Source organism: Pithys albifrons, chromosome 17 (genome assembly GCF_047495875.1).
Source record: "Pithys albifrons albifrons isolate INPA30051 chromosome 17, PitAlb_v1, whole genome shotgun sequence".
In the NCBI taxonomy this organism is placed as follows: domain Eukaryota; kingdom Metazoa; phylum Chordata; class Aves; order Passeriformes; family Thamnophilidae; genus Pithys; species Pithys albifrons.
In genome coordinates this window covers 10,306,739-10,319,830 of record NC_092474.1, presented here as the reverse complement: position 1 = coordinate 10,319,830, position 13,092 = coordinate 10,306,739, and the positions used below count along the sequence as shown (strand labels likewise).

General features: G+C 43.5%; 2 protein-coding genes across 2 annotated transcripts in view; one reads left to right on the top strand and one right to left on the bottom strand.

The window, feature by feature from the left end:
- The window catches only part of RSPH14 (radial spoke head 14 homolog), a 74,997-nt gene that overhangs the window by 25,624 nt on the left and 36,281 nt on the right, over positions 1-13,092 (bottom strand). The gene's annotated exons all lie outside the window — the stretch shown is intronic.
- The window catches only part of GNAZ (G protein subunit alpha z), a 51,149-nt gene that overhangs the window by 8,632 nt on the left and 29,425 nt on the right, over positions 1-13,092 (top strand). The window contains exon 2 of the mRNA XM_071572264.1: positions 11,371-12,624. Coding sequence (XP_071428365.1) covers positions 11,902-12,624 — 723 coding nt within the window. The 5' untranslated portion in view covers positions 11,371-11,901. The remainder of the gene's footprint in view (positions 1-11,370; positions 12,625-13,092) is intronic.

Here is a 13,092-nt window from a genome sequence, read left to right as displayed (position 1 = left end):
TGTCTAGGATGTGGCTCTTAACTTTTACAAAAGCCTTTAGAAATGTCCACCTTACCAATGAGCTCCCTCCTGCAACCAACACACAAAATGGGAAGGGACAGTTAAATTTTTTTTTTTTGCAGAGCACCCACTCAGGCTACTTAACAACAGACATGAGAATCTGAAATACAAACCAAAATTGCACGTCATTCTTAAGACCTGGGAAAAAAGTTCTCAGAATAGTCAAGGAGACATAATCAGTATATGGTGGCAAGGTACTGGTTGTTCAGTGCTGTTCCTGATCTCTACAAGAGTAAAACTACATAAAACTTCAGGTGGGCACAAACTGGGCTTTATTCCTCAGAGGTATTTGGAGCAAAATACACTTTGCGAGGAGGGGACTGGTAGTAAGTGTGTGTCAGTGGCATTGCATCCTAGTGGGATTGCTGCCAGCTGGAAGGGATTGAAACAAGGTTGGAGTTGCTGTGAGGTGGGTTGGGCTGAAAGCTCAGTCAGCTGTGAGTTCTGTGTTTTGGTGCCTTTGGGGCAGTGGGGAGACACCTTAGCAGGCATTTTCCTGGAGTGGAGAGGTAAGAAATTTTATGTGCCTTGGTTTCTGGACTGCCTGTAGCTTTTTGGGTTGATAGTAGATCTCTTGTACTAAGGTGCACCTTGGGGGGGGATTTGCAGCCTGGCAACAACAAAGATGCGAAAGTTGTTTGAAAGTCACAGATGGCATTAGGAGGCAGGGATGTTGTCATCTTTTCATAGTTACAATGCTGATTTCAGTACCTCAGGTTACAAGTTTTGAGGTGTGCTGTGAATGAACCAAACCAAACCCATGGTTTTAGGCACAGTTATCCAGAGAAACTGCACAGTTACCAGGCCAGCAGTGGTGTGTACCTAACCAGGGGTACCTGAGGCCACTGAAAATGCAGAACCCCCACCCCACCCCTGCTGGCTGAGCAATGGGAGTGTCTCAGAGGTGTCCCTGCAGCCCTTTAACAAAGCTATCAGGATGAACTGTTGTTCTGCTGTGCATTGAGGGTGTTGGCCCCCACTGGAATTTGGAACTGGAGCCCAGACAGCTGCAAGAGCTTTGGCACTGCTTGGACCTGCTCTGCCTTGCTCAGAAATCCACTGAAGGATGGGTGTGTTTGGGGAATCTTCATCATATGTACTATTCCTTGTCCCAGTTCTATGCCTGTTTCCTGTAGTTGTTTCTACAACAGCATCAACAATAGATTTTGAGCAAGTGAAAAGAAATAAAATGGTGAGTCATCAGCTTTTCTGCTGCATCTCATGTGTGTGAAACACAGAATGGTAACGAGGATAGTTAGGAGTCAGTGGGAAAATTCCAGCTTTATGTGCCATCTTAATAGTAGATAGGGTGTTACCATAAGTATTTTTTCCTGGTAATATGAGAAATGAATAACTAAGGATCCATTGCTGAATAATGAATAAACTAAAGGCTCGATTAGCACCTTTCAGCTTTAAGATAATTTTAGTGCCACAGCTATTTGAGTCATGAAGAGATGTCACTGAGAGTAAAATGAACAAAAGAGCAACCATCTGAAATGCTGCTGTGCTGGGAGGGTAGTGCTGTGTGTTTGGCTGGTTAGTGAAGCTCTCCCTCATGCAGAAAAAACCTGCTCAGTTCAAGGGGTTTATGATTAACTGGAGCTGTAGATCATGTGTGTAGTGGCATAAATCAACCCATCAGTTCTCAATATTTGATTCAAGAGCCTTCTTCAAACAAAATTAATGAAATGTTCAGGGTCACAAAATGGTGAGCTGACAACTGTGCACCTTAAAGAAGAGGAGACAGTTCTGGCTGAGGGGGTCACACAAAAGGGAAACTCTCCTGACCTCAGCAAAGGAGAACTTGTACAACAGGAGGGACAAATTATTTCCAGACAGAATCAAAGGGCTAAAAGATTACTAAAAATGCTGTCACAGCTTTTAGTAAAACTATAGAAATGTTGGTTGCATGACTAGGAAGTTTGCAGGACTACAGAGAATAATGGATTTGTAATTGAGGGAAAATACCTGAATGATGAAAATGCCCTTACATGCAACACAAGTGAACAGGAGCAATAATTACCCTCCTCCCCCTCTCTCCACACAAATACACACACACAGAATTACTGCAGGGTTAATGGAACACCAAAAAATCATCAGTATGTGTAACAAGATTTGAAGCTACAACTGCTAATAGTGCCAGTAGTAATACAGTTACCAATGCACAGCTGAAAAATAACAAAGGATCAAAGAAAAGCATTGGATTTTGATTTATCTCTAATAACAAAAATAAATCCATGTATCATTTCTATGTTCAGGTCTGGGAAAAAAATAACTATTTGCAAACTTGCTTGAGGCTAAAAAAATAACAACTTTGCCCAGCCAAATCTGAGTCATGGTACTCCTTTGTTAAAGTAAATGCCAGATCAAAAATCCACAGAAGCTTCCTCAAAAGATGACTTACATTTAGCGGCTCATTTTCTTACCTATCCATTTAAAAATAATTAATATTAACCAATATACAGTACCTACTGTTTTATGGACAGAAAGCTATTCTTGGAATGATTAGAAAGTGATCCACAAACTCGGTGTAGCCCATGGCTGAGTGAAGTCTGAGTTTTGTCATGGGATGACTCAAAGTGCCCAAATTTGGGGGCTGTTCCTGTAGGGTTGATGAGACTGAGGAGCAAACACACCTGGTGCCTGCAGCAGAAGGCAGGCCTGGGACACATGCACACAGGCAAGGAATGAACATTCAACCAGAGATCCTGGTCATGCTCCAGCATCTCCTCAACACAGAGGTGATGAGATCACAGGAAAACGGGCAGCTGAAAGTTAAACTGTTCCATTTTGTATTTATTCTTACAGAACTTCTCAGCACAGAAGAATATGAACCATCCATTAAGTACTAAATCTTCCTCAGTAAAACCATTTACATTGCTGGCACTTGGGTATCCTGCTTGCAGTGCTTTCAAATACATGGTGTTTATTTTCATCCTGTTCCAAACTGGATACAGGCTTATTTCAAAACCCACTCAAGTACAAACCCACTACTTTCCATGGTACTTCATAGGGTTTGGGATGTTTTTATTCTTATTTTTCCCTTAACAAATCCCACTGTCATTGTTTCTGATGAGGAAGAACTGTGAATACCTTCACCCCAAAGTGCCACTTACAGGCTGCCGTTTCACCACAACTGTTGAAGCTCCTCTAGCTCATATTGCAGTCTCATCTAGTGCCACATAGAAACATTCTTCATCTCAGTACTAAAACCAAGGTTGAATAAGAGGAAAAACCTAACATTGCTTAAGAAACTGAAACTCTTCAGGGCATGAGTGGGGGAAAACACACTGAGAGTACTGCTGGAGATACTTGCAGTGCTGCTCTGGCTTTGTCCTCTGGATAAATCAGGCCTTCAGTCTCCAGATAGCTCAGCCTGCACCTTCATCCACTGCTAGCTTGTTTATTAAAAGACATTTTTAAAGTCTGATGAAAGGAATTCACCACTCCAGTGTTCTCTAGAGTGCAATGTATGCTCAGCATAAGCCTCTCATGATCTCCAGTTGGGAGCCAGCACGGAGTGACTCGGATCCCTCTGGGTTGTGGTGGTGGGTGTGTAACTGCAGCTGGGCTGTGAGGAAGGTGTGATCACCCCTCCAGAGAGGGAACTGGAGAGACTGAGGAGAAATCCTGGTAGCTGCTAAACCTCAAAAGGATGTTGGGTTCTTTATGGCAGCAGCAATTTGTGGGTGGTGGGGTCTTGTGTTGGTGTTTTGTTTTGTTTTCAGGGGGAGGTGTTAGTGGAGAAAAAAGGGTAGCTGAAGAAGTTGATGCATCAGATACAAAGGCCTTTTGCTTTGCTGTGAGTGAGAAGGAACTTAGTTTCTATAGTTCTGTAAAGAATTTTATCTAGATGGCAAAATGCTCTAACAAAAGTCTTGAATTGCCTTTTGAAACCAGGAGCTTTTTAGCCATTGTACAACACTGTTCTTAAATGTTTGTGGTTGCAGAGTTGTGTCTGTGCAGTAGACAGGTATCTGTGCTTTGGATTGGGCACTGAGCAATCTCATGTCAAAACCAGAACAGGGGCAACTTCCTTCATGTTCAGCTTATGAAAAAAGGGTCCTGTGAATCAGAGAGTGACTCCAGAAGGGCTCAGCCATCTGAGATGTACCTGCTGCAGCTCCTGCATGCAGCAGGATTGTACACTGGCAAAGCTTCTGAATTTCAAAGGAGAGGCAGAGCAAGACCGGGCGTAGGCTGCAGCTCTAATCTCTGCTTGGTAGCATCCAAGTCCTCTCCCATGAGTCACACTTCTGAGAACATCGTGGATTCTCTTTACCCTCTTGGGATTTTTTTTTCCCCTGGACTAATACTTCTCTCACTCCTCATCTCCCATAAAATCATGTTTAATTTGACTTGTTCAGATGAAACCTAGAGAATCCAGAGTTCTGATGCAGATACCTTCTGACATAGTTCATATGGCTAATGCTGTACATGGCCCGAGGCTGGAAACTGCTCTCTACCCTACCTACCAAATTCATCCCTGATGGTAGCCCTGCCTTTTATGCTGATATCCATGCTCTTTCTTCCTTTCTTTCTCTTATTAGGAACACCATTTTAATCCAGGATTCTGTCTTGTGAGGCTGACAATGTTACAAACCTGCTGAAGTTTTCTCTGTCCTCTAACTTAGACCATCATGAGAATTACTGTCTTTATTCTTTCACCATCCTGCTTTCCTCTCCTACTCTTTTCCATTTTGACCAGCTCTTCGATGCTCTTTCTGCATCATGTTTCTCTTTCCTCTCCTGCCTTCACTGCGCTGCTGTCTCTGAACCCCCTTGTGCTGCTCTCTCTTCTACATTTCTTTTTTGACTGTATCTCCTGTTGGTAACTTGCTGCTCCTGCATACTCATTCAACCTATGGCTGGTTTTCTGTTTTTCCATTCACCAAGGTTCTATTGGTTTGTTCTCTGTGAAACATTACTCATTGTCTGTTGCTTAGTTCCCAGCTTTAACCATCATCCTGCCACTCCTCTCCCCCTGCTCTCACTGAGCCTTTCTGTGAATTCAGCATTCTTTACTTCTCCTGAAACACTTGCACCTGTTTTGCTTTCCTCCTTCCAAAACCTTTTGCTCTGCCTCTCCCTGCAAGGTCTGCCTCTCCAGCTTTCCAGTCCTGATTCACTCTCAACAATGTCCTTTTTCTAGCAAAGCCATTCTTACCATTCAGGGGACTTCTTCCACTATGGATTCATTCTCTCTTCATTTTTCTTCTCCCAGTGTAATTAAATTCCATATGTGCAGACCCATCTTTACAGCTTCTGACTCAATCTTCTCCCACTGATCTTTTTTTCTCCTTCTGTGTGCAGATTTCTGATTTTCTGCCAGTGTGATATAGTAAGATGTGCCCATCTGCTCTTCTCGCCTCATCTCTCCTTCCTCTATTGCTCTCTCTTCCCTCTTCTTTCCGTGGATACAGGAATTTCTGGCTTCCTGTGTTTATATACCATTCAGTTTACCCTGGAAATCCTGCCTTGCTTCTGGGACTTTACTCGCTCATTCTTTGCCTTTATTTTTGCCTCTCACCTGGTTCTTTCTCTGAAAACACAAAGCAGAACAATTGTGATATATTTCTGTTTAGAATCTCCAGGATGCTTTCTTACACATCACCACAGATAAAACTTGTCTGTTGTTTCCATGATTCCCATTTACTGGAGCATCTTTTCCTTGTTTCTTGCTTGGCCTTGAGCTTCAATCTTTTGATCCTCACTGGCTGCTTTTCTATATCGCATTAAACAAACTTCTTGTCTTCAGGACACTCTTATTTGTACCAGGCTCTTGTGTTCTCACTACAGAGATTCTGATCAGCTCATACCTGCCACTGGAACAGCCTAAACCAGGCATGGTTTTGCTCTGTTATGGGACCTTTTATGCACAGGATGAGATGCTTCCTTTTACAAGGCCGCACTGTTATCCTGTTTCAAACCCTTCTTTAACTTTTGCTGTAACTGCCAAAATGTCCTTATCTTTCATAAGGTATTTTGTGCAATAAGGTAGAACGATGATGTGAAATTTGCCACTATATTCATGACCAAACCTAATGTTTACTAGTGCTTTTCTTTATGTAATAAAATAATCTCCTTAGGTTCTGTAAGACTGATGAAACAGCAGCCCTGTGGCAAGGGAGTCTTAGCTCTTGAATCACCCACATAAGGGTTATGATAAAAGCTAAACAGCAACTCTAATGAAGATATAACCTACACTGCTGTCACCACCTGAGGTGCTCAGACAGCACTGAGTGGATCCTGCATTTTGTTTGGTGCTTTATTACACCTTTTTAAACGAGTCTGATGTTTGTGTGTCCCTAAAGCAGATGCTCTGGCTGTTGGTGCCTCTCGCCCTTGTCTAGCAGCCAGGATTTCTGCCCCCCGCTGTCAGACCCACTGTAACATTCTTGTTCTTGTAGTGCTTTATGGAAGTCTAAAGGTCACCCCTGCAGCGGCTGCTGTGGCAGCCTGGGCTGAGTGAGAGTGCTGAGAGGCACAGGCAGCTCCCTGGGCAGGGCTGGCACCGCGCTGGGTTTCCAGCAGCACAGCTCAGAGCAGAGCTGGTGTGCATGTGCTTCTGTCAACTCACTGTTTCAACCTTGCACTTCTAATGCATGAATGTCTGGGACCCTTTCTGGCTGCTTTCCTAGATTCAAAAATCTGGACCAATTTTCCTATTCCTTATGAGCCTCAGTCTCTCTCTCTCTGAAATAAAAAAAAAAAAAGGCAACCAGAAAAGCCTGCTTAGTGGAGTACTTGACTTCCTCCCCAGTAAGCTACCTTGGGTATTTCCTGATACATCACACTCCCTCGTGTCTTCTCTTTCATTAACAGTGTAAGAGGTGATTGAAAGTTTAAAGTTGCAGAAATGAGGTTTTGTTAAAGTACAGGAAATCTCAGTGGATGTGAACAATCATTAGAAACTGATTACAGTAGGTTGGCTTACACCTCTAAGTCTTAGATGTGTCCTGTGCCACTTCCTCTGCATTTACCTGCATTTTTCACATGGGCCTGTGTTTAACAGGCAGGTCCAACCCCTTAAACTCTGGGATAAGTAAGGAGAAAGAAGTGATCAGAATCAATAAGCTGGGAATGGATAGCCTGGGAAGGTTTTGCTTTGATATGAATGTTCTGTAATACTGAGTTGAGTATCAGTCCTGAATTAACAGAGATTGCCAGCACCTATAGCCAGATCTGCTGTGGAAAGCTTGCTGCAACCTTTTCAGCTTCATTTGCTTTTCTTAAATTAGGTACTACTGGGGAAAAATTACATGTATCATCTGGCTGCTGGGATGAAAATACCGTAAAGACCCAAATAAGATTAGGCTCCCAAAGCTCTGTGTGGGGGGGCTGGTGGTCATGAAGCTGAATTATCAGACTACCCGCACCACTTGCATTTGAGGGATAATACAGCTTTGTGCCTACAATTCCAGCTGAAATTCCAGCTGCCAGCAGCATCCAGGGGGCACAGTCCTGAGCTGCCTGGGACAGTCACAGCCCTTGGCTTTATGCTCAGATGGGAACCAGCTCCCTTCTCCAAGATCGCGGGGCAAACATTTCTCAAGGCAGGTTCTGTGACTGTGTCCCACAGTGACGTGTCAGTAGCTAATGCACCCAGAGACAATACTTGGAACTTTCCTTATGGAAACGCTCACCGTGGAACCGTGGAGTTGTGTCATCCTCCTTCCCTCCCCCTCCCTCCCCTGGCTGCCGGTACCCGGGAACGTGAGGAGAGAAGGGGTAAGTGTTTGTGATGACACAGAGCAGAGCAGATGGATCGGGAGCGATGGGTGGGGACACAGGGAGAGCCTGGATAGGGAACCAGCAATAACGACTGGTTTTATTGGCTGTTAATGGATGGCCAGGAGAACGTGCAGCCTGCTCAGGTAAAGGGGCTTCAACAGTTTTGTAAAATAATCAGAACTTCATTCAAGTGTCCTTCCCACTGCAGAAATTACCTGTGTAGCATTCATTGCTCCTTTGATCGTGGAAATAGATCACTGTTAGCTCAGGGTTTGGGCATGTTAATTTTATCTTGGGGGAAAACTACCCATTTTAGTCATGACAAGACAGGTCATCTATGCCATGAGATTTAACAAATATGTTTTCTTATCATTTTGAGCAGCTTCAATTGTCAGGAGAAGGCAAATGTATTAGTTTAGATAGATATATACAGTATAATAATGTGGTCAATCAAATAATAATATTTCTTTAAACAGGCTTCAGACAAGTGTGCACAGTGGAAGGAAGCAACAGGCCTTTCAATTAGAGTAACTGAAAAGACTCTTACCTAATTAGAAACTTACAGCCATGAAACACTTGCGTGTTTGACATGAGATCTGTTTTTCAAAATCATAACAAATTCTAGACTGCCTTATTTTCTAACTGTATTCCAAGGAAAAGTAAACCTGGTGAGAGGAAGTTCATCTGTTTGTAGCCAGGACAGTAAACTGAAGTAACATAATAGTTTGTGGAGTTATTCTCTTCCTGAATTTTAAAAGGTATTGACTATGAGTGTGGAAGATATTTTTCCCTCCACATGGGACAACTCATTCAAGTAAATCAAACTTTCTTACTGTAGTGACTATTTGAAAATAATATCCACTACTCTGCTTTACAAAGCAATAACGTGATCATCTCTTTGTATTACCACTTTAAATAGTGATACCCAAATATCATGGCAATATATGCAATAGGAATGTCTAGAAGCCAAGCAAAAAGGAAATTCAAGCATGTAGAACTCATTTCTATTTACATACTCCTGGTCTTTCCAACAATAAGGAGATCCTACTTCATCTTTCTCTGTGTTAAACATATTAATGAATGGCAGGCAGAGTAGTGGAGACAGGACTGATGCATCTGAATGTGTTGTGGGAATCTGCAGGAGGAAATACTATACAGAAGGTATAAGCTGAATGGAAAGAATAATTTTTTTCTTGAAGTGCCTTTCTACCAAACCATTTGTCATGAGCATTTTGAGGCCAATAACATAAAGTTTAAAAAAGATCTGCTCATCTTAAAAGGGAATAAAATCTCCAGATTTATCCTAAGTACTGGTGCATTTTGGAAGGAGTCTGTGTCCTCTTGCTGCTTGTTGCTCACAAGCCTCGTTTGTTCAGGATGAAACTAGAATAAAGAGAGGACAGGGAGTCCCATTTGTGCTTCTTGCAAAATTTTTCATCTGTAATTACACAGATGCATAGAAAATGTCACAAAGAATTCAACAAGTGCTTTTATCAATGACATGAAAATGATGAGGACTTAAAGGAAAATGAGTTCTGAATGTGTCAGAAAAAGCATAATTAATGGCAGCAACTGTAAGTTTTATGTAAGTAAAATAAGAATCTGATATCTAATACAGTAATTTCATTCTCTCTGTGTGGCCAGAAAGTTACATTAAGAAACAGCTTCCTCAATTCTTAATTTTTCATCTTCTGTGACCATTGGAGAGAGTCAATTATTTGAAGACAGTGTAACTTCTTATTTGGGAGGGTTTTCCTTTCCACATCTTCCGAGTAAGTAAAGTTGTGCTAATTATCATTCTATTAACATGTACATGCCATTATTTTAATTTTCCACTGCTTAATCTGTTCTTCATGTCCTTCTGTCACACAAACAGAAGAGAAGCACAACTGATATTAAGGCTCTTTTGTAGAATTTCAGACCAGGTAACAGCAATACACAGTGCACTTGGGGCAAAGGACTTGGATGTCTTTAAAGTCAAGATACCCCAAATGCTTCAATTGCCAGCCTGTCCCTACAGTGTGACCCACACAGGCAGAGACCACAGACAGCACTTACAGCTTCTGGAGAGGTGAATCCATGTGCTGACTGGGTAACTGGAACAGCTCAGAGTGAGGATGTCATGGTTAGTTACATAGTTAAGTATATGAGGTTGCAAGGAGTTGCAGTTTAATTTCTTTACTCACACAAGCCAGGGGTTCAGCATCTGGCTTGGATCCTTCTGTCCCTCTCCCACTAGTGTGGAATCATCCTTCTCCACACATATTTCAGTGCATTGTCACATCTACATGGAAATGCTGCTAAGTTCGAGCAGGAAAAACTTCTGAAGCCTTTCAGGGAACTTTCAAAAAGGCATTTGAGAGACTTAGTTTTATTACAATGTCGTAGGAATTTTATTTCTTTAGTTGATTCTGAAATTTTCCTTGAGCCTCCCTCTGAGAGTATCTCAGTGGCTCGTACTTTAGTTTGTAACAGTGCTCACTGAAGGCCTTCTGGACACAAATACCCAGACAAAGGTGCCAAAGGGGGCAGGGCCAGCACTCAGAGGAAGCCATGACATCTGTGGTTCTGCTGCCCACTGTGCTCAGAGCTTGGTGGGAGCAGCAAGCCCTTCCTAGAAAAGAGGCAGATTATCCCCAATCAGTTATTAGGAATGTTTTCCCTCTGTGAGAGGTAACTGCTTCCTGCTGTTGCCTTCTGCAGAGTTCCAACTAGCAGGCTTAGCCTGTAATTTGGGAAGGAATAATTGCTCTAACAGTCACTGAAAAGCTGTCAGCCTTGCTTGGGATGGAGTTTCCCGTGCTTTTTGTATGAAAAATTCACCTTGTAGTCACTGTTCACTTTTACTGTCCCTCAGAATTTCCTGTATTGAATAGGGAAAAGGCTTAACAACACTTAGCTTGGCTATGTGAAGGAGCTTACAAAGTTTATTGTAGCAGTTAGTTTCTTTATGGATTGAGCAGGATGCAGGTAGTGTGTTTAACAGCACTGTTCTCCAGAGGGGAAAAAAGACCTGGTACTGTATCCTGCACAGATCAGTAACTCTTCCTTTTACACAATCATGAAGCAAAGCTAATCAGCTTGCTTTGCTTCCTAATTTAGTTATTTAAATGTCCAGTGCAAATAGATAAGATGAAAGAAAACTCAGGAGGACATCTGTCCAGTACAAGATATTGATATAAATAGAGAGACTGTGAAAAGTAGTTGTGAGTCTGTTTTGTTTTCTGCATCAGAAAAACCAGTTGGAACAGGACTATGCAGGAAAAGCACTGCCATAAGCTCTTGCTGAGGGAGAAACTGGGGCACAGCTCAGCACTGTTTGTTTTCATGTAGGTTCAGATAATAAAACACAGAAGGCTGAAAGGGAGGTTTGATTTACTATTGCTCAGAAACCACCTTTCTTAGGTCTGCAAGCTTCAGCTATCCCTGTGTTTTTACTATAATTTCAGATATTTGTTTTTCCTTACATATTTTTCCTCTTGTATGTTTAGGAGTCTAGAAAAGGAGAAGGTGAGTGGCTTGGTGAGAGGATCGGAGTCTCTCATTTCATTCACTTCTTTTCTCGTTCTTTGGCAGGTGGATTTACAGAGCTGAAGAAGTGGGGGAAGCAAACCAAAACAAGTCCAGTACCAGTGAAAAGAGCTTCAGCTTTATCTCACAGCATCACCATAGCAACCAGAGAATACAATCAGAGGACAAGGAGAACACAGAAGGTGACAGTGTGGCTCCCTACCTTTGGACAGAAGGCAGCAAAGTAATTATGCAGAACAGAAAGGGGTATTTGATGGTTCTAGACAAACTGTGGCAAGGGGAAGTGTCCCATCATTAACAGGAATGTGCCACAGTTTATGCACTGGAAAGGGGAGTGCCATGAGATCTGCTGAAGAGACTGTTTCTGTGGTTGCACATCTACATGTGTTTGCCCCTCTGCTGGGGCTGAATTAGGTGGCTGTAGGCACCGTGGACCATCAGGTAGTGGAAAGTGACCTTTTCTCCCATTCAGGGTGTACCTGGCACGAGAATCGAAAGACACCACAGATCTGTTTTGAGAGGCGCAACCAGAGCGAGCCAATCTGCACCGTTCCCTTCGTCCCTGCCTGCTGTACCATGGGATGTCGGCAAAGCTCGGAGGAGAAAGAGGCCGCGCGGCGGTCCCGGCGCATTGACCGCCACCTGCGCTCCGAGAGCCAGCGCCAGCGCAGGGAGATCAAACTCCTCCTCCTGGGCACCAGCAACTCCGGCAAGAGCACCATCGTAAAGCAGATGAAAATCATCCACAGCGGTGGCTTTAACCTGGAGGCCTGTAAGGAGTACAAACCTCTGATCATCTACAACGCCATTGACTCTCTGACGCGCATCATCCGGGCTCTGGCCACGCTGAAGATAGAGTTCCACAACCCCGACAGGGCGTACGATGCCGTGCAGCTCTTTGCCCTGACGGGCCCGGCCGAGAGCAAGGGGGAGATCACGCCGGAGCTGCTGGGGGTGATGAAGCGGCTGTGGGCAGACCCCGGTGTGCAGGAATGCTTCTGCCGCTCCAACGAGTACCACCTGGAGGACAACGCCGCCTACTACCTGAACGACCTGGAGCGCATCGCGGCGCTGGACTACATCCCCACGGTGGAAGATATTCTGCGGTCTCGGGACATGACCACAGGGATTGTAGAAAATAAGTTCACCTTCAAAGAGCTGACTTTCAAAATGGTGGATGTGGGTGGGCAGAGATCTGAACGCAAAAAGTGGATCCACTGTTTCGAGGGGGTTACAGCAATAATTTTCTGTGTGGAGCTGAGTGGATATGACTTGAAGCTGTATGAAGATAACCAAACAGTAAGTGCACCTTCTGCTCCTCGTTGTCTTGCCTTCTTTTCTTTGCCCCTCACCAGTATGTGGCCTTTTTTCTCCCCCTCCTCCCTACCATCCCAAGGCAATAATCCCTGAGATCCCAGCCCTTTATTTCCTTGCCCTCACCCTCAATCTTTAGGAAAAAGCCAGAAGCTGTGATTCCTTTATTTGGATAGATTTCCCCACTGGACAGAGGGAGTTATTTAATGTTCCTTTTGAGAAATGGAAGTGCTCTTCACATGACAGCCAATTTATTATTTATTGGTGCCTTGAGCTAAATGTTTACCTGGTTTAGTGTTCCTTCAACCACCACTTAAAAGGTAGGCAGTAGTGACATCCTGGTGTCCAGGGATGGTTTGTTTGGACAACGCGTTTGCAGGTCCTGGGAAATTGTGAAGCTCAAATAGTAATAAGTAACAGTTTTCTCACCCTCTTTTCCAGGATTTTCAATCA